General features: G+C 42.0%; 3 protein-coding genes and 1 long non-coding RNA gene across 5 annotated transcripts; 1 reads left to right on the top strand and 3 right to left on the bottom strand.

The window, feature by feature from the left end:
• Positions 1-1,023: 1,023 nt before the first annotated feature.
• Positions 1,024-4,385, bottom strand: LOC109522563 (protein shisa-5-like). The gene is made up of 5 exons (XM_019881248.1): positions 4,248-4,385; positions 3,979-4,126; positions 2,737-2,900; positions 1,795-1,953; positions 1,024-1,520 (listed from the first exon to the last, which is right to left on the bottom strand). The coding sequence occupies exons 1-5, from the start codon at positions 4,312-4,314 to the stop codon at positions 1,429-1,431; spliced, it is 630 nt and encodes a 209-aa protein (XP_019736807.1). The 5' UTR covers positions 4,315-4,385; the 3' UTR covers positions 1,024-1,428.
• LOC109522564 (uncharacterized) lies at positions 3,006-3,972 on the bottom strand. Its single transcript, XR_002169580.1, has 2 exons — positions 3,455-3,972; positions 3,006-3,117 (listed from the first exon to the last, which is right to left on the bottom strand). It is a non-coding gene; the product is annotated as an uncharacterized LOC109522564 (long non-coding RNA).
• Positions 4,386-6,171: 1,786 nt separating the features above from the next.
• Positions 6,172-13,615, bottom strand: LOC109522562 (protein shisa-5-like). The gene is made up of 5 exons (XM_019881247.1): positions 13,458-13,615; positions 11,042-11,195; positions 9,496-9,635; positions 8,077-8,334; positions 6,172-7,351 (listed from the first exon to the last, which is right to left on the bottom strand). Exons 1-5 carry the CDS (start codon positions 13,525-13,527, stop codon positions 7,167-7,169), a joined length of 807 nt encoding a protein of 268 aa, XP_019736806.1. The 5' UTR covers positions 13,528-13,615; the 3' UTR covers positions 6,172-7,166.
• Positions 13,616-15,308: 1,693 nt separating this feature from the next.
• alas1 (aminolevulinate, delta-, synthase 1) lies at positions 15,309-20,507 on the top strand. 2 transcript variants are annotated; one of them, XM_019881319.1, is made up of 11 exons: positions 15,309-15,478; positions 15,968-16,178; positions 16,262-16,447; positions 16,538-16,663; positions 16,777-16,996; positions 17,954-18,138; positions 18,223-18,402; positions 18,492-18,656; positions 19,588-19,856; positions 19,937-20,099; positions 20,193-20,353. In XM_019881319.1, exons 2-11 carry the CDS (start codon positions 15,974-15,976, stop codon positions 20,351-20,353), a joined length of 1,860 nt encoding a protein of 619 aa, XP_019736878.1. In that variant the 5' UTR covers positions 15,309-15,478; positions 15,968-15,973. The 2 variants fall into 2 exon arrangements, with proteins under 2 accessions (XP_019736878.1, XP_019736879.1); XM_019881320.1 differs by having other exon boundaries at positions 15,310-15,478; positions 15,964-16,178; positions 20,193-20,507.
• Positions 20,508-21,742: the final 1,235 nt, after the last annotated feature.

Genomic DNA, 21,742 nt, shown 5'->3' with positions numbered 1-21,742 from the left:
GCTGTCAATGCATTTTAACCCAAAATGGCTGAAGGAGAAGACGTTGATCTGGTTGTGGAACTACTTTCCACACAATTTTCAAGACGGACCTTCCACCAAAAGCTGGATGTTGTGCGAAGAGGTCGCCCAACTCCTGCGCTAGCTAACCTGTCCCAGCAAGGAAGAGAGTTTGTCCGTCATTTTCAGACGAGCAATTATGAACGCTACCCGTGACTCACAGCCTCTGTAAACGCTGCACATTGTACTGCTGGGAATGCCTATTGCTTGTAACTGACCGATTTGGTTTTTGGAGCCACACTGGATTGTTTTACTAAGGCAGCAAGGAAACGGCTGGGCACTTACAAGCTATGGTGCGTTTAAAAACGTTTGGGGACACTTGCGTAGATCTGCACCTCAGTGAAAAGGCACTACATTGGTGAGTAAATGAATTTTATTTTACATTTCTTCTTGTCATTTCATTTCGTTAGTATTAAATTCATGGCAACGAAATAAAATGACAAAGATACAAAAATGTATCAAATAAATCTGCTCACCTGCAATTTATAATGGCGCATTGTAGTCACCTTCGTGCACGAAAGTTCGTTCAATCTCAGCTGTTCGTCAGTTATTAGTTAGTCAGTTATGTCAGTTATTTGCTGTTGTATCGCCGATTTTCAAAATGCGAATGATCTGTTTATTTTCAAAGAATAGTTTGTTTTGTTATTGTTTGGTTGGTGTCTTATATGGAACTGCGACACTGCGCAATTTATTGGACAGACTTGTTGAAGATCACACAACGTAATTTGGGTGGCATTTTATTTCGTATTTTTAAATCATCTTTTTATTTTTGACTATCTGTAAATTTAGTTTCCTGCTCTTAATTGTGAATGCATACTTGATGGTTTTAAATGCTCCTGAAATTAAGTGCTGCTTGACGAGCCTATATTGTGTATGTATGTGACGTCACTGAAGGCCTAAGGTTGAAATGCACGGCCCGCCACTGAGAAAACCACTTTCCAATATTTGCAAACATGACATTTTGACCAGCATTTCGTTTTTCTTTAATTGAAGCTTAAACAGTGCATAGTTGCAGAATAAATATTTACACTTGTGTTACGTCATTTTCATAATAGTATGCTTTTAGTTGGATTTTATCAATCTTATCATGTCCACTCTGTCGTGGGAAAATATAAATTATGTAAACTTTCATGAATTCCAAATATATTGGGTAAAACGTAGACAGCCAGTTGGCTAGCGGGATTTCCCAAATATAGTCTCTTTGCTTTGGGATGGATGAAACACGTTTAAAGATAATCTAATTTAAGACTGCATTTATTTACAATTGCTTTTACCGTTTGCTCTGCGTGCTTAGCTGTCCCTGGAAATGTATTGCAACACCAAATGATTCCACGTGCTAAAGACAAGCGCGCGCCTTTCCAAGTGTGTGATTTAGGGGTTGAAACCATATGCAGGGTTGTAGGGAGGTTGCGAATGTTCATCTAGATGTGGCGGTGGACCACCTGGAGGGTACGCTGGAGGAGCTAAAACAAATAGATCACATCACATAACATAATGATGAAAATGCAAGTCTACAGGTCAAGGAAAGGGCGAATATTGGCTTTTTTTTTTATATTACTGCAATAAACTGTGGGAAGGTATGCATACATTATAATTTCACACATACTAAACATGAACCAACTCCTGATTCATTTTTAACAATTACAAAGAGTACAAAAATATCTTTGTGAAATGAGCCAGACTCTGAATCACAAAGACATGATTAAAATCTTGTTACAAATCAAAATAAGAACTCACCTGCTTCCATGTATGGCTGCGGGCCCACCGGTGCAGTGGGCATGGCGGGGCCTCCGTAATGAGGCGGGACAGGTACGGGCTGGTAGTTGGGATGGTACGGCGGATGGTGAGGCGGGGAGGCCGGCTGATGGGGTGCGACGACATAGGTAGTTGTCACATCTATCCAAAGTGAGATTAGTTAGTGCACAGGTGTCTAACTCAAGGCCCGGGGGCCAGATCCGGCCCGCCAGGTCATTTTATGTGGCCCGCGAAAGCAAATCGTGTCTGTCAACTTGCTAAAATATGTACCGAAAATTGAAATTGTCATGTGTTAAAAAAAAAAAAAAAAAAAAAAATGACATTGAGGTTTTGCAACAATTTTGTTACCCAGTTTACACTCACTTGAATAATTGAACAAACTATTTTAAATGACTTGACTGATTTCGAAACTAATAATCTATTAATTTGTTGTGTACAAGCAATAATTTTGTGGTTTCACTGTCATAACGACCCTCCGATGGAAGACGTAACTCCAAATTGGCCCGCTACTAAAATGAGTTTGACACCCCTGAATTAGTGAATGATTTTTTTTTTAGATAGTGGGCGTCATGTGTGCTGTCATGTGGCCATGTAACACAGTGATTCTAAACATGTAAGTGTTCTGCGAAAGCTTGAACAATTTAACCCCGTTTCATTTTGACCCAAACTGCTATTTGCAACAAATAATGTATCTTGGTCAGCGGCATGTAATGGCAGGCAGAATAATGAAAATGCTCTCCCATAAAACAGATTATATGTCAAAAACCTGGTAATTCAATAGGGGTGTGTAGACTTTTTATGTCCACCTTACATACTTTTTAATATTTTTTTTGGTGGTGTCCTGTGACCGTTTTTTTATCGTGTCAAATTGTGTGCCTTTGCTCAATAACGATTGGGGAACACGAAATAAAGAAAGTGTCTCACTTGGATGCCGCCGTGAGTTGCGTGGTTTCCTGCACTTTTTGTACAGAAAGCAGCATGGAGCCACAAAGCAGGTGATGAGCCCCACGCAGAAGATAATGGGAATGACTGCTCCGAGAATGCTGACCAAAAGTATGGGGGACCTGAAGTGTTTCTCAAAGCGAGGCCTGCGTAGATGAACCAGTAGTAGTCGTCACCAGTAGAATTCTCACAAAAATGGTGATTAAGATTAACCCTCTGATGTCGAGGTTGCCAGAATGAAGTGATTTTTCCCGCTAAAACCATGTTGCTGGGTCAAACTGTCATCCCTCAAAAATCTTTAGTACTGGATATTAACTGTTCTGCCTTTTGTTCAAAGACAGCCGGGATAAAATTCCGCCGACTCTGAAAAGGATACGTGGAAAATGGTCGGAGGGATGGATAAATATCATGTCATATGGCAGAGCCTCCATCAGGATTAACTTAATAATAATCGCGAAAAAGAAATAATAGAATACCGTCTTTTTTTTTTTTTATTTGTCCTAATCATTCGTAAAAAGGCTAATTCCTTTTTTTTTCTTTCTAAAGGAGTATTATCAACAGATGGGAGGCGCCATTGCTCTCGTCGGCAGGGTGGATGTCTTGCAGTGGCGCCATACTGTATGTCAAGTCAAGTTAAATGTCTTCATATAGCCCTTCATTACAAAAGAGTATCAAAGGGCTTCACGTGCCCGCAGTTGACAAATATTAGCAACATTCTCGGATCTTAACCGCCAGGAGGGCAAGGAAGAAGTACAAAAAACTAGGCTGCAGTTCATCCAAGAGATGAGGATAAGCAGCATAGAAAACAGATTTGTGTATTGAAGCAATCTGAAGGCCTTTATTTGGAAAATATTTTTAGAGGATTTCTGGACACCCTGCATACAAGTGTAAAAATACGTTTTTGTTTATTCATCCATTTTCTACCGCTTATCCTGTTCAAGGGTCTCAGGTGAGTAGGAAGTCTTCTACTTGACTTTGGACAAGAACTGGGCACACCCTAGACATTCACACCTACCAGCAATTCCGTCTTCACTGAACATAAAGAAAGGAAACAAAACCAACAACAATGAAAAAGCAATACATGCACAGAGTTGATCCTTGAACTCTGATCCGCAACTTATGAGGTTTGTTACAACTTTAGACCCATTTCCCAAAAACTAATTTTTACTACTGTCCAACTTTAGAGGTTAAAATACCCAGAGAACAATTTATTTTTGGCACTACCTGTCATCGCAGAGCTCTTGACTTAGCTGCCTTGTCTTTTCAATGCAGCAATATTTATTGCTGCAGGTTCCACAGCAATAAATGTCACCGCACTGGAGATCACGACGACGAATGCCACTGTCGTCCCAGTAGCTGGAACAGCCGTCCGCTGTAAGACAAGCCGAGACATATTGGGAGCACAAAATAGCATATACTGTTGCTTTCACCTCCATAATGAGACACATACTGAAAGGCCTCAAGAAATATACACCAAAGACACTGTAACTCACCCCATGTAGACGGTAGAAATATTACACAGGACCCGAAAATTACAATGGACAAAACAGCCGACACCATTACTGCGAAAACACGTAAACTGACTTTTAGGACATGCTGTTTGTGTGTGCGCGCGTGCGTGTGTGCGCGCGTGTGTGTGTGTGTGCGTGTGTGAGTGTGTGTGTACGCGTGTGTGTGCGTGTGTGAGCGCGCGTCCCACCCAGCAGCTAAGTCACCCAGCAGCATTCCTGCTGAGAACCTGTTCGGTGCAATTAATGCACTTGTTACACTTATATAGTATCAAAATAAAGAGATTGATGATTGTTTTATATGCAGTTTTATGACTCTCATGTCAGGTCTCGCAACAGGACAGGCACCTCAGTCAATTGTGGAGCTTCCCAAGCTAAAGGGAACCATTAGCCAACATCAAAATGACAAAACAGTGGCACTACTTCAGACACAACTACGACAATGCGTCCGATTTTTTTTTTTTTACTAGCTTCACTAGCCGTTGCTTGTTGCTAGCCGTTGCCGTAGCTGTCTTCTAAAGACATATTTCTTCAATAAGTTACAGGACCTTTTTGTTCTTGGAATGAAAAGGTTCCAATCAGATATCTTCGGCATAGCATAACAGACCGTAAAAGTTCTCAACTTCTTCAAAGGATGACATAAGCCGCGCCAATAATTTTCCCTACAGCTAAATGGTTCCCACGGTCTACGGTCTGGCGGCTTAATCTGAATAAGAAGCAATCAAAATGTATGAACTTAAACATGCAAATCAGAGGTTTGGGGATCCTCGTGATATCACGAAAGTTTTCAAACAAATAAAACAGAGTAGCATTGCACACATCTTAATTGACAACAGTGGCATGAAAGGTAGGAGACATTCAAATAATACATGCATGCATACAAGGCGAATTTCTAATTTATTGAGCTGGCATGTGGTCACATTTGACAGGACGAAACTTGAGCAATCCGTACACATGTCACACAAATCACACAGCGTGATGGAATGGGGAACACCTACTAAAATCTAAATAAAAAGGAGGAAGTTGCAAAGCTCTGTGGCGCTTGGGTTACATTGCATTTTGACAAAGGCCCAGCCGGGTTTGCAAAAAGGTCACTTGAGCACAAGTATTTCAAGTCAAAGAGGAAATGAATGAGGCAATTCAATGCAGAGTAAAAGAAAGATGTACTGAATCCAGATGGTTAGTTTTATAACATAGGCTAAAAAAATATATTTTTCCGGAAACGCGAAACCTAAGGTGTTGAGTCACAAGCAAGTAGATACAGTCTTGTCTCACCTTGCAGCTGAAATGTTTCGATTTTGACCAAGTTAATGTCACTAAATATTCAAAATGTTGTTTTGGACGTTAGGTGGATAAGAAGGCACAGCAGTTGCTAGTCAGTAAATCAAGAAAAAAAAAAAACTTTGGTTACTTTGCTACTAATGCATTGGCACATTTGCATCCACAGTTGGAACAATTAAAGCATCCTACAGTGGCACACACGAAAGAAAGAAAGAAAGAAAGAAAGAAAGAAAGAAAGAAAGAAAGAAAGAAAGAAAGAAAGAAAGAAAGAAAGAAAGAAAGAAAGAAAAGCTTATTGAGGACATGAATAGAAACCCAAGTTGTCGAGTCCACACACAATGGCCAGCTCGCTCAGAACAAACATTCCCTTTTAGCCTGGGAGCTCTCACTCCGCAACAAATATTTCCCACCATTGTCCAAATAAAAACAAAAAATACACTTTGAACTTTTCTCCCACCCCAACAATCAACCGAGCACTATTTTTCCCAGAGACACTTCTTTTGGTCGGGTGTGGCAGATTTCAAAGTGTGAGGCGCGCTACTTTACTTTAAGGTATACATACACAGCAGCTTGAGAAAAATTAAGGGATGTCTGTTAAGATCAATTTGTTAAAGGCAAAGAGAAAGGATTTTTTTTTGTTCCTACGTTGCGAGGGGAAAATAAATGATATACAAAAAGGACTTAAATACAATGCTTATCTAAACTGGTGTTAATTTCACGCTGGAATTTATGCAGTGGCATTGACAACTCGTTTAGCTAATACGACATAGAAAGTAACAGAACCAGGATGATGCTCTATAAATTTGCGGATTGCAGAATGGGATGTGAAAAGTGCGCCCTCAAAATCCCTTTTAGTTTGTGCAAAAATGCGACGACTTGAAATTTCACACACACCTTGCGACACGTTTCTAAAAGTTATGTTTAAGTGTCATTAAGGTTGCAAATATCTCATAATACTGTTTCTTGCTGAGCTATCACACAGCATTTTGAACACCCAAGATTTTTACATTTTGTTATACCTTAACGTACGCAACACAATAGTTTTATGTCCTGTAAAGTAAGTCTCACTGTCCCACACTTTGAAAAACCCGCAGAGTGCCAAGGCCATATATGACAACTGCCACAAAAACGCATTACAACAATTACACACACACACACACACACACACACACACACACACACACACACACACACACACACACACAAAAAGAACTTTATCTGTGGTTACACGTTGTAATAGTACTGGCAGACGACAGAAGCAGCTAATGATGAGAACGCGAAACGGTGCTAAAAGGCAGTAACGTCAGCACGAGAGAACACTACAAAAACGTGTCCAATTTTCACACTGAAATAATCAAACGTGGCCGAAGATGGTCGAGATAGTTCAAGCTGCAGTAGCTCACTAAGGATTTGCGGCAGGTTCAAGGAACGAAGAGAAGAAAAAAAAATAGGCAGGAAACGTGGATTTGCTTCCTGAGAAATGCAAGGCAAATATCTCTTCACAAAAAAAGCATGCACGGACCTTCTGTGCATTGAGTGTGTATAGAAATGGCCTGGGTGGATGATAAAAAAGCAAGAAAAGGAAAATTCTTTGAAGATGCTGCAGCAAACTGGACGTGCCAGTTATCCCATCTTGGGTGGCGGAGAGACAAAATCTGGGTTGTACGCCGGCTGAGCCAGGTAGTCCATCTGGGCTGCTGTAGCATTGGCCTGCGGCTGCATGGGGGGTTGCAGAGGGTAGGACGGCTGGCCAGGGGTGAACGCAGCCTGGCTGTAAGGCATCGGGTTGGGAGGGTAGGCCGGGCCAGCTGGACGAAGGGAAAGACAAAAACAGATTTGTGGCAAATGACACAGAGCATGACACTTGGGGGTTGACTGTTGTGGCAGGACTCCACAAATGAGTTTAGAAATTGCTGTTGTGAGCTCAGGGCAGCGTGTGGCTGCTAACCGGCTAACAGTGAGCCAGTTGCGTGTTTAATGCCTGGGCATCAGTTGTGGCCAAAGCAGCTTGTATATTAATACGTTTACGACGTGTTTATTTTGTTCCCATTTATTCAGAAAATAGATTGAAGTTGTCGTAGCGGCTGCGTCTATCCTTTAAAGCTCGCGGGTGCATTACCTTACACCAGGGGTGTCAAACTCCTTTTTGTCATGGGCCACATTTTAGTTACCATTTCTCTTGGAGGGCCGTTTTGACTGAAACCAAATAAAATAAGTCAATAACGATTTATTCAACTATTGTTTAAGTTTCTGTCATGAGGGGTTTGATATCAAGAAAATGCTTATAATGTGTCTCTTATTCATTAAATATGAGAATTAAAAATTTTGGCAGAGATTTTAGCAAGCATGATGGAAGTTGACATGTTTGATTTGCTTTCGCGGGCCATACAAAATGATGTGGCGGGCCAGATCTGGCCCCCGGGCCTTGAGTTTGACACCTGTGCCTTATACGAACTATCGTAGGCGATATCCACGTCTGTATTCGAATTATTCAAATTATTTGATGGCGTGAGTGCACAGAATTTCCACTCACTGGCTTCCTGATAGGTTGGCGGTGGTCCCGGTGTGTAAGGGTGCCCTGGATGGGGCATAGCGGGCATGGGCTGCGGTGGGTATCCCTGAGGTGGCATGGGCTGGCCTCCATATCCCACCTGCATTGGTACAGGCTGGTAGGCTGGATAAGGGGTCCCCTGGTAGGGCTGTGGTTGCCCAGGCGACGTAGTTGGTTGCTGAGGGTAATGCTGAGGGGTGTTGGTCACAACCGTGGTGTGAGTGGTGGTCGCGATTACCGCTGTGGGGAAATGACAGAAAGAAAAGACTCATTTCCAAAACAATGGCAAAAACATGACGATAAAGCATTATTAACGTGGAACAATCTCACTTTTTACTTAAACCTGAAGTTATTTTGTGTTTAAAAAAAAAAAAACTCCCCAAAATAATGGATGAAAATCTACCTCTGCATAAAAATAAGTGTAAAATGGGTGTGTGAATTTACCCCCCTCCCCCACCAACCCCCTCACACACACAAACACACACGCATACCATTCTTTTTCCTTCCCAAGGTCACCATAACCATTTCCCGTAAATGATGTGGGATAGTCCTTAAGTTCCCCTCATGTGGTTGGCATGGAGACTATGAGTCATATACACATACGCACAGACACAGTAGGTGGAGCTCTGACATTCCCGTTGCACTTCAGCAATCACTCGCTTGCTCAGCAGCAAACTATGTGCAGCTGACAGGAAATGAAAGTGTGGGCAACAAGAGTGAGACACACACACATACACAGTAGCACCTAACGTGTATACATCCATCTTTAAACCTTTCGTCTCCCCCCCCCCCCCAATATATGTGTTTTGTGAAAGTGTCGCTATATAAATAAAGATGGATTGTATAAATGCTTGTGGGAATTTTCATTATGTTGTAATCAATTAAATCTCTACCCAAGTTGATGTGAAACAAATTGTGAGAGTCAGCAAAAGCGTAAATTCCCATTTTTGGAAACACAAATATGAGTGTCATGTGGACGGTGAACCAACAGACCGCTCATGACTCTTCTGATTGCAGTTCTTCAAAAATTTGACAGACCAAGTATGACTCTGAGTCACGGGTGGGGGGGAATAACACAATCAGCTGCAGGTTTTCACTTGTTCAAAACAACTCGAGAATTCATGCAGACTTTGGAACCTGGCTTGGTCCCAGTCGATCATGGGACACAAATAGACAAACCATTCACATTCATCTATAAGGCATCGTAACGTGCATGTTTCAGGAAGATGGGACTTTAAAACCAATACAAAACGAAACAAACAAAGTGGAAAGGAAGATGCTCGCCAAAGGAACGATAGGGACATTGTGTTTCAAGAGCCTTGTCATTGAGTTACCGAGGCCACCCAAAAAAACAATTTTAAAAGCAATTATCAGTGATGACGGGCAAACGATGGGACTTACGTTGCGGCTTGCGGCACACCTTGTACAGGCAACAGCAGGGACAAACGCAGCAGATGATGAGCATCACGACCACAAAGATGACGCCGCCGATCACGGAACCCAACATGGAGGAGGATTCCATGAATATTGGTCGGGCTTCACTAATAAAAGACAAACAAAATGAATAATTAATAGTGCATCTAACATGGGAAGAAAAAGTGTCAATGGAAAAAGGTGCACAATTTGGAACTTTTAATGACAATACAGGTCAAAAGTTGAATCGCATATCTCACAAGACTGCAGGTTAAGTGAGCGTCGAAATGATTAACTGCCTCACTCACGCTACTATCAGAGAACACGTTGTCATTTCATAACGCGTCTATTTCGGGCATCTGTGATTGGGTGAATGTTTTATACGTATGTTTTTTTTTCTTACTTAAAGACAATAGATTCCAATAAGTCATACAAACTGTAAAGAGTATGTCCTGATGACAATGAAATTATTTTCGGAGTAATTTAGGCTATCAAGTCGATCATTTGTGATCATAATATCAATGAAGTTGAATTCAATTCAATGATATGGAGGCAGAATATCTACCTACATATGCAACTGTTTTCTGCATTACGTCGCGGGGGGGGTACAACAAATTTCCAGTTTACAGTAATGAGTCATGCATGTTGCCAATGATGGTTACACAGCGTAAGAACAGCGATCCACACGCTCGTCCACGCCAAGACCGTTCACATAACAAAAACAGCAGTGAGAATCTGCAATGCACTATTTCGATATCCATATCCATACTCCAAAGACGTTTTTGTCTCTTTATAAACACACTTGCTAAACCCCGGCTGAACGACAAAAGACGCCGTGGACAAGACAGTTATTATCGTAAAAAATATATATATATTTGGGCGAAAAAAAGAAAGCACACATATTTCCAGCACGACGTGTCCGTCTGTCTTCAAGCGTCGTGTCGGCTAGACTAGCTTAGCTGTTGTCGTAATTCAGAGCTTCTTTGATCTGTGACGTCCGTTGCGTCGGCGCTGTTTGGTTGAAGCCAAAAGACGCGCGTGCATGCATGTTCGCGCTGACGCACGCACAGCAGAGAGCAGCGGACTGTCGACTGCTGAGGCGCGCTTCGCTCGAGTTTCGTCTCTACACCTCAACATGGCTACGCTCAGGAAAGCAAATCAACAAACTCAAACATGTGTTCGTTCAATGTTGTCAACTACTATCCGGATTAATTTTAGGCAATTTTTCCTCAATTTTCCGGAGGAATTTTCATGCAAATTTGAAAATCCGGAGGACTTTCATCTCTACATTTATAGAGCAGCTAAGATAATGTCTCCTTTACCAATTTGTTTATGAAAAATGGGGGACATCCAGTGCATTGCAGTTACATTGCACAATCACACTCGAACCAGGTTCCTGTCATATGTCAACAAGCCTCATGCGAGAACGGACACAAAAGGAAACCGCTGAAGGTTTTTCAGTCACACCGAAAGTCATACAATGTCATGAGGTTGAATTCGGGGTAGGTTGAAAGGGAGTGGGAAAATGTATTACCATGCTTCTTGGCTATCCTCCGTAAAGCGCCAAAAACTATCGCTACAGCACCGTTTGGATTGGCAAGTACCACAGCAGAATCCTTGGACACATCGCTCATATGGGTGATACTGGCTTGATGAGTCGGTGTAGGCCAGACAGTGTTTATCGTCCGCTGTAATGCATCACAAAAACACAAGCAACAGGTTTAAGTAGATGAGGAGCCTGTACTTCACTTAGTAGTACACAGGGCACACATTTTTTTTAGCGGTGCTACTGGGAGGGGTCACACAGGAGCACACACTTCGGAACCAGCTCTATGGCAAAAATGCCATTTTAAATACGGACATAATATGAGTATATGTATATGTGCAAAACATGTTGCCTTAATCCATCCATCCATTTTCTAATCCACTTATCCTCACGAGGGAGACAAGTAAAACTGCTCGTTTCATCATGTGATCAGGTAGTAAAAAAGTAAGCCACACAACCTAGCATAAATTTGTAAAAAAATAAATAAATGTCTGCTTTGCTAATACAGATAGGAAGAAAAAAGGCCAAATTGTTACTGAACAGCATTCCTTTCAGGGTTGGTGCTGGGTCATGAAACCACTAGCCAATGTGGGGAAACACAAAAAAAAACTCCTAGCCACACTTAAGTGTAATTAGCCATGACATCAGGTTTATGTTTTGCTGCTGTCTTACGTGCACCACACATACGTGCACATGTTCGAGACATTGTAGGCCAAATAACACAAAGCACATAAAAATATAAGGGAAGATGTTTTTTTGGGGGGATTGTAGGCATAGCTTGATGATGAACTACATGTTGTAGTAGGAGAAATGGGGCAAGTTATCATCAATTAAGAAGCTGCTCCTTGGTTGTCAGCTTGCCTGCTTTTCTGCCCCACCCCCAAAAAATATAGATAACTGGGGCGGTGAGTTTTACGCTCTATCTTGGCAATTCTGTAGTAAATTGTTCCCAGTCTTTCCACCTTTTAAACACTTGTGTTCTAAAATAATGCATTTAAGAAAAAAAACACAGATTTATCTTTGGAGGGTCTTTAATGTTTAAGAAGTATTTGATTTCAAAGATTTATTGGAGTCTAATTTTTCTTCAACATCTTTTCAATAATTTCAACGTAATCATTACTACATTGTATTTATTGTACTCCAGCACAGTGTAAATGATTGAACAATGCACAATGTTGCAAATGCTTGCAATAAAAAATAAAGGTACGTTTTAGTTTTTAAAAAAATGCCTCATTTCTATGAACACTTAGATCCACGATGTTAGAATATTTTCATGATGGTCACAATGGGGTTGTAAAATGTTTTAGGTGGTACTTTCTGGAAAATGTTTTTAGAAACACTGTCTTGAATGAGTGATATTTTTTAAATTTATGCTACCGTTATTACATACTTTGGGATGGGGGCGGCACAGTGGGCGACTGGTTAGCACGTCCGCCTCACAGCACAGAGGTCATGGGATCGATTCAGGGCCCTGGCCTTCCTGTGTGGAGTTTGCATGCTCTCCCTGTGCCTGCAAGGGTTTTCTCCAAATACTCTGGTTTCTTCCCACATTCCAAAAACATGTGAGGTAAGTTAATTCAATGCTCTACATTGTCCCGAGATGTGATTGTGAGGGTGTCCTGCGATTCGCTGGTAACCACTTCAGAGTGTACCCCGCCCAGTGCCCGAGGACGGCTGGGATAGGCTTCAGCATGCCGGCGACCCTCGTGAAGATAAGGTGCTCGGATAATGAATGGGTGGGATGGACTGCGATAGTGCAATATAATGTCTGCATACAGGTAATTATAAACTTGTATAGTTTCCACATGCAGTTTTATTATATAATAGACAGTTTATAATAATCCTGACATTGTGTCCCGATTACTGCATTATTACATACAACTGCAGAATGCCATACAGCATCAACTACCACAAAGTCGTTAATCAATGTGCATAGTGAGATTACGTTATGTACATCAGGGATGAGTTTAGATGGGGAAAACGTGTAAAGACAATAAAAATGGAGCCCGGTAGAGAAAACACGTGACAGCCTTTGATTATCCTTCTTTTTCACTCACACCTTACAGGAAAACATTATGTTCTCAGAGTGTCGAAGCCAGGGGAATTTGCAGCCAGACTTGGTCTGACGACTCGTCTCCCGATTAAATTGCTGTTTCTGTTTCATTATTTTTTTTCCGACAAGGCATACGGGGATTCAAAAATGTTTTGCGCGATTCGGGTCAGTGACGTTGTTTTTGAGAACAGAAACCAACAAAATACACTTGTGCGTTCTTCTGTTTAGGCTACGAGCAAGCGGGCTAGCTTGCTAGCTCTCCCTGATAGCAAACACAGACAGGTCTGTGGGTGAAACGACAATGGCAACCACGGAGAATTGCCGATTAGTTTACTTTAATTCCAAACTTACAAGACACGCAGATGGGCAGAACGGCACATAGTAGGGCCAAGAAGACGACACCGGGTAGGCCTGACGCCATGGTTGCTTCTTGGAAAGGATGGAGTCACACACACACCACAGGAAGCGAACGTCTCAACCTCAGAGCAAAGATCGTCTATGCACAAACTAACGTTGTGTCTTACTCCACTGTAGTTCCTCCCTCACTTCCGTTTGCTTGTTGCACATTTCAGAACCAACTACAGTATGACGGATCGCAAACCTGTTTTACAGTGGAAAAATCTCATAGCACACCACCAAACAAAAATGTCAGAAAATGTATTATACACAGAAATAATGATGACCTCTTAATTTATTATAAGTTAATTACGTCCATCGTAACGTATCTATCTAGAAAATTTGTACTCTCTGTTAATATCGGCGCTGGCATCGAAGAACAAAGTTACTCCAACCATGCGCAAGAACATGAGAGCAGATCCTACAAACTCATTACAGGAAGAGCAGAGCACAGATTCAAACCACAAACCTCAGAACTGAGAGGCAGATGTGTTAACAACAAGTCCATAATAATTTACAGGATGTAAACAGCAGTCATCAAGTGTCATTCTTAAAAACGTCTGCAGAGAGCAGCAAAACCTCACTGAGAGAAAATGCAAGACCTCTTGAGACAACACTGGGAGTAAGTTACCAAAACATAACTGCATGGAAATAAAGGTGTGTTCACTTAAGACACGGATGGGCAACTAAAATGATGGCAGGGCACACAATGTTTCCGCAGTGCTACTTGACACAGGACCACGCACTTACTAACCAGCTGTATGGACATAATGTATGCATGTGTGCAAAACATGTGCTCTTAATATTTTTTTAATACATTTCTTAATGAATGTATGAAAGATCAAGCCTCCAACAAAAAAAGGGTTGAACAATAAAAAAATAGCCACATACTCTGATGGCCCCCCTGTTCTTCCACTGCATAAAAATGACCAGTTACGGATGTCCCAAAACCACTGAACAGCTAACCAAATTAAGAGCAAGAACTCGTGTTATTTTTTCCCCAAAACGAAATGTTTAACATTATTGAGGTAATGTTTGTACTGCATATCAGTCCAAATCAGAAAAAAATAGGCTGACTTACAAAAATGCTGACAAAGCTCCAATATACATTTTCCACAAAAAACAGAACTTTGTTCCCAAAACCCCTCCCCAAAAAACAAAGTGCTGGACAAAATTGAAAAAAAGAAAATCAGCGAATAAGTTCATTCACAGATGGCGAGCCGCAAGTATTGGTCTTAATGTGATTTTGAGTTTCGTGGCCACTCCCTGTTTGAAGCGAAGCAATGGTCAGGCACAGTTCATCACTGGTTTCAAAATGTTCACAGTATGAACTGTTTCAATAGCAATTCTAACTGAACCAGGAAATGTATTGGTCCATTCATTAATCAAGCAAAAGTGAATTCGGCTCCTTGTCCCGAAAAACAAACAAAAACAAGCTGTGAAAAAAGCAGCTGGACATGTGTATTTAAAAGTTTAGAGAGCTTCAAATTTGGTCATTTGGTTAAGCGGCTAAGAGATTGCATGGATGGATGCAAAGGTTATACTATAGTCAATTTTAAGTGCAAACTCAAATTTCATCCAAAAGCTAAATATGTTTTAGTTTTTATGAGCAGGGAGCAGCATATACATTTATCTTTATCAAACATTTAAGACGACAACAAATTATCTTTGCAGTAAACATGGGTCTTATCTACGCATTGTAATTGATATTACCGTCCTGGAAATTCTTGACTGAGGAAAAGGGAATGACTCACAAGCGCACGTGCTGAGATCTCGCGAGACTTGCCACGTTAGTCTTGCCCTTAAAGCGCTCTGATAAGCGGCTGGACAACCGCGTCCTTCTCGTTCGTCCTCAGTGTAGGATAACGAAGCTGTCACCTTCTGGCTGTCTTCTCTCTCGAGAACTTCACGCTTTCAACATTTCGAGTCGACGTAAAAGACGATCGTTGTCATTTTTTCCTGCGAGACTTATCTTGGTGAGATTTGTAGATTCTTTTTTTCCACGCTTACTCCTTACCGCCGCCGCCGCCATCATTCCCAGTCGCTTCTTGTAGCTTCGTGATTCATGTAAGGGTTGCTTAAGACGAAGTCAGGTCAAAACTACAAAGAGCCCGGGCGCTCTTTCACCCTTTTTCTTTTACTCAAGTTCTCGTTAATATTAACATCATTTGTCGATGAGTAGAACAATCAACGGGGCGAAACTATGTTTTTCCACCGTGCGTTATAATCATGTAGTACCAGGAAGTATTTGAAGGCGACGAAAAGCGATTGGCCGTTTTGTTTCCCATTCTCAATTTCTCTTGACTGTCGAAGTATATTCAGGATTCGATCGACAACATGCTTTTCATTGAGACAGCTGCTGATTTTCACGACTTATAAGAAAGCAACTATTTAACATCAAAGTTTGTCCTTCTAGCATGACAATATGAGAACAATTTCTCATTTGTTTCTTCTACTTCAGAACAATCACCATGGATGTCATAGTGCGCCGCTGTCCATTCCTGGCCCGCGTGCCCCAGGCTTTCATGCAACAGCCCAGGAATTCGCTTGTGGTTTACGCTCAGCGATGCCCCATCATGATGGAGCTGGCCTCCAAACCCATGGCGCCGTCTCTGGCGCGGGCTCTCTGCTCGTCCTCTTCCCATCACCAGAGGACAGGGAATAACATCACTGAAGGTATGATAATGATCAAATAAGTGACATGATTACTCTTTGGTGCAATTGCATGATTGAAGTCGGGCTCTTCTTTGAACTTTCAGGCACCACATTGGAGGTGGAGGCCAAGCTGCCCGCTGGCCATTCGACTGTACCATCTTCTGGTCAGGCTGTGGCCTCCAAATGCCCCTTCTTGGCTGCAGAGATGGGCCAGAAGAACAGCAGTGTGGTCCGCCAGGTCGGTATGGAGTTCCAAGAGGATGTTCAGGAAGTCCGCACTGTCCAGAAAGGTGAGATTAACTTTCGAAATGACCTTGGTAGAAAGCTGTAGAAGAAACATGATGATCATCATCCTCAATTTTGTTCCTTGTTTTTACCAGAAATGTCTCCTGATCAGCTGAAGAAGCCTTCCTTGGCCAGCACCAGTGAAAGTCTCATGAAGACACTACTGAAGCAACGCCCTAAGATGGTCTCCCATTTGCTACAGGACAACTTGCCAACCAGCTGTAAGTGTATGCACTGTGGTTTTGTGAGGAAATTAACTAATCATTTTCGTCGCAACTTGTTACCAAACGAGTTCGCATCGTCGCGTTCAAGCGAGTCTTTCTTTTCCCAACAGTGTCCCGCTTCTACTACGATGGCTTTTTCGAAAAGAAGATCGAAGAGAAGAAGAGTGACCACACGTACCGCGTGTTCAAGACGGTGAACCGCCTGGCCAACGAATTCCCCATGGCCGACGACTTCACGAGCTCCCTGGAGGAGAAGCGGGAAGTGTCGGTGTGGTGCAGCAATGATTACCTTGGCATGAGTCGACATCCTCGGGTCGTTCAATCAATCATGTGAGTTTAATCACGTTAACATGTGTAGTCTCATTTTTCCGACAAACATGCAAAGAAACATATATAATTTGAAAGTTACTTGACACCCAAGTGCAATCCATCCATTGTTTATGTGACCATAGTGGTAGCTGGTCTTAGTTTACACCAAGTCAAACACAATATATTCCATGATGCTGGGTCAACTGTTGCCGTCATTATGCATTTAACTGTAGTGGCAATTTTCAAACTAATACAATGTAAGAAGACGCCAGAACCATTCCCATATTACTATGTTGGAAACAAAACTGTTTATACATGAATAATTCGGGGCAACAAAAGTGCCTTAAATGTCACTTCTTTTTCTGGCTTTAACAAACTCACACAAGTTTTCAAATGAAATCAACCATTAGTATAATGAAAATGTTGAAAACTCTATAAACCCTTGATTGAGACAAGGCACCCATTTTAACTTTGGAAAAATGTCACAGCACAAACAAAAATGTCACAAATAGTGTCAAATAAATTATTCTTTAAAAAATATATGTATCAAATGACACTCGTGACAACATCACGCAATCACCACAGCGGAGCCAACAAAGCAGCGATGTGGGTTTCGTGGGGACGTTTGTGCTGTTGCAACTTAGGACAACACGGAAGGATTGTTGCGAAATTCGTCTTGCAATTTAATTTGAATTGAAATTAAAAAGGATTGAATTGAACTTGCCTTAAGCTCGAGGGACCCCCATTTAATACTGAAATAACAATCTTTTCATAAATGAATCACAAATGGGCTTATTCAGTGTGAGATCCGCACCTCTTAAATGAACATAAATCTGATTTGAACGGTGACAGGTGGATACAGTTTTTTACAACAATATGCCATATTCTTCTGCCTGCCACTATTTGCCAATGGTAATTCATATATTTATGATGTGACTTTTTTTTTTTCTCAATGGGAATTTGAATTGTTGCCTCCAGGGAAACACTACGAAAGCACGGCTCCGGGGCAGGAGGCACTCGAAACATCTCCGGGACCAGTAAGTTCCATGTGGAACTTGAACAGGAGCTGGCTGACCTCCACAAAAAGGATGCGGCACTGCTCTTCACTTCCTGCTTTGTGGCCAATGACTCCACCCTGTTTACCCTGGCCAAGATGCTGCCAGGTATTTTGGATTACCCAGTTATTTCATACTGTAAATCCTTTGGGGTTTGTAATGACTGTATCTCAAAAACTTGGGTTGTCGCAGGTTGTGAAATCTACTCTGACGCGGGCAACCACGCATCGATGATTCAGGGAATCCGGAACAGCGGTGCTAAGAAGTTCATTTTCCGCCACAATGACGTCGCTCACCTCCGAGAGTTGCTGCTGAAGGGAGATCCCAGCAAGCCAAAGATTGTTGCATTTGAAACTGTTCATTCTATGGATGGTCAGTTGCAGATCATCCCTTGTTTTTAAGTGATTCAAAATGTTCAAGAAAAATTGTGCAACATTTGCCTCTTTTTTTCCCCCTGGCAGGTGCTGTGTGTCCGCTGGAGGAGATGTGCGATGTGGCCCATGAATTTGGCGCAATCACATTTGTCGACGAGGTTCACGCTGTGGGTCTGTATGGCGCCAGGGGAGGCGGCATTGGAGACCGCGATGGCATCATGCACAAGATGGATATCATCTCTGGGACACTAGGTTAGTGTGACATTTTTACTTAGCACTGATTTTCTTCCCCTGAATGCAAGACTGAACAAGTATCTTTAAAAGGTTGGAATACCCTTTTGTTGTTCTATTTGAGAGCAAGCCTCGGCCATGTCATCCAATATGCTGGCGGGCTGAAAGGAGGTCCACGCTGCCCTGCTGTTGCTAAGAGACCGGAGGCTTGAATTGCTCTCTTGTCATTGTCATTTCCATCTGTGCGCTACTCTAGACAAACAAACGCCTTTTCTGGCTGAGAGTCCTATCGAGAGAACGGGAGCAAAAACATGAAGTTAGAAACCTGCCAAAGTAAAACCTGTACTACTCAGCTGTATGAAAATACTTCAGCCCCCGCGAAGTCTTTACTGCTTTAAAATTAGTCTGTTTATATTAAGTAATTTCCAGTGTATAGTTTCTTCTCTTGTGTTCTTCCTCTTACCACTGTTGCAAAACACAAGTTCAATCATTTGTGTACTGAAATAAGGTTTTGTGACTGCAACTATTCATGCTCTCTATTATTTTTTTAATGGGCACAACACACTTCATTCCTAAATTACTTGAATCCCCTTGCATGTGACAGAGGAGAGCCACACTTGCTGATGCACTTTACAGCCGTCTGTTCAACATCAGAAGAAGAGTAGAATACAAATACAATGAGCACCGTTGTGTAGAAGCTGCTGTCAAACCTCAGCTCACATACAGAGCCTCACGCGCAGACTCAGCCTAGCCTGAGCCAACCGGCTAACCTACCTCACTCCATCTTAATGTCAACCAGGCTCCGCCTCTCAAAAGCACATATATAACACACAATATAGATGGAGCATATATGTCTTGTATATGGTCAGTCTTTTGCATCGTTTTACAAATTGCAAGTGGGTCTGGAATGTATCCCCAGCAGTATTCGCTGTATTTGCTTGTCCTCTTCCAGGCAAGGCTTTCGGCTGCGTCGGCGGCTACATCGCCAGCACCGCCGCCCTGGTGGACACGGTCCGCTCGTACGCTGCCGGCTTCATCTTCACTACCTCTCTGCCGCCGATGTTGCTGTCTGGCGCCCGGCAGTCCATCCAGGTGCTCAAGGGCGAGGAAGGTCAGGCGCTGAGACGTAAGCACCAACGCAACGTCAAGCTGCTCCGGCAGATGTTGATGGACGTCGGGCTGCCTGTGGTGCACTGCCCGAGCCACATCATCCCAATCCGGGTAAATCTACAAGACATGCCTTACAATGGCCGAATTGACAAATTTCAACTGAAACTTAAGGCACTTTCCCCACTTCCTAGGTTTCTGACGCCGAGAAGAACACTGAGGTCTGTGACCTCATGATGAGTCGCCACAATATCTATGTGCAGGCCATCAACTATCCCACTGTGGCCAGAGGGGATGAGCTCCTGCGCATTGCTCCAACACCCCACCATACTCCTGAGATGATGAAATACTTTGTTGGTAAGGTTTAGCCCTGGTGTATTTGAACCCAACGTGTGTTGAAATACAAAGTTTGGTAACCTCTGCCTGCCTATTTTTGTTATCTTTACACAGAGAGGTTGGTGCACTCGTGGAAGGAAGCTGGCCTGGAGCTGAAGCCCTCCTCGTCAGCCGAGTGCACCTTCTGCCAGCAGCCTCTACACTTTGAGGTGATGAGTGAGAGAGAGAAGTCTTACTTCAACGGCCTCAGTCACCTAATCTCGGCCCGCGCATAACCAACCACCCCCAAAGCTGGCTCCAGACAACTCATACATCGACGCCCTTTCTGTGTCACTTGATTATCTTTGATATGTCCTCTGTAACACATTATTTAAAATACTATATGGTCAAATATTATATCAAGGTAAAAATAAAATATGATATACAAGATGTATGTGGTCTGTTAATTCCTTAAGTGTCCCAAAGCAATGAACGCCGACTGCAGATTTTTTTTTTTTTTTTTTTTTTTTAGAATCTGGCTGATTACGAGAATGTTTCGCACATAAGGCTTTTGTATCACTCATGTTTATACTGTATGCATACAAGCAAAAGATCACATTACCACCAGTCCTTGCAATGAACTTGCAATTCTACAAGAACACAAGCCCAATGTCACATGTGACTTGACTTGTCACTTTTGAAATGATAAATGTCATTCATTCATTTCCATTACACTATTGTGTACTACTATGACAGGTGAAGACACTCCCAGATGAAAATACTCTACTGTTAAGATGCCTCTCACTTGTTTGCTGTTTCTTTACAAAACAAAAGGGTGAAATTCTACCTGGGGAAAAACAACATGCAACAGGAGCCTCCACAGGCAAACCGAAAACGGTGCCGGAGCACAGTTTGATATGACGGCAATTGATTGATTAAATTACATTTACATGCAGAGATTATTGGGACATCACCAGCATGCATGTTTAGACGTCATGGAAAACTATCGAATATGACCATGTATTTTGAACAATTTACCTCCTTTTAAGAAGGGCTTAAATCTTAAATCCTGCTTCTCATAGGGATGTATTATAATGTCATGAAACATTATTACAAAGGCATCTGAATTTCTGGTTGTACACCAAGTAATAATACATTGTACCGGTACATTTGATCGAACCTACTAACCCACCGTTTTGTGTGTCAGGTGACATAATCCTTGCTATGTAACATGACACATGCACAACCCAGATCCAGAAAAGAAAACACCGAAAGAGGTTTAACAAAAACCGAAGCAAGATCCGCACTAGATCTAATCATCAGACTCAGTTTCACACGCCTCTCAAAAGGTAACCTACTTATTGAGGGGTCTGTGCATATGGATGTGTGCATTACAAATAGCATGGCATTATCGCAATAGTATTATCTCTTCTATGACAAATGACATTTCAGGTAAGGTTAAAGGAATCATATCAAAGTGACACAAGGAAATACAGTAATGAAAAACAAATGAGGGCATTCAGAATGTAAATTGACATGTACACATTGCAGTGGATAATAAGGAGTGCCAGTAAAGCTGGTTTGTGCTCTATTGGGGAATCTCGAGGTTTCTTCTTCTTTTTTTCAATTCTTTTTTTATTGTGAATTCTCGAGGTTTCTTCTGACAAATTATTCGCCTTTTTGAG

The sequence above is a fragment of the Hippocampus comes genome, unplaced genomic scaffold (assembly GCF_001891065.2).
Source record: "Hippocampus comes isolate QL1 unplaced genomic scaffold, H_comes_QL1_v1.1 scaffold68, whole genome shotgun sequence".
NCBI classification, from domain to species: domain Eukaryota; kingdom Metazoa; phylum Chordata; class Actinopteri; order Syngnathiformes; family Syngnathidae; genus Hippocampus; species Hippocampus comes.
Note: the sequence above shows the minus strand (reverse complement) of the source record. Positions and strands in the feature narration are given on the sequence as shown.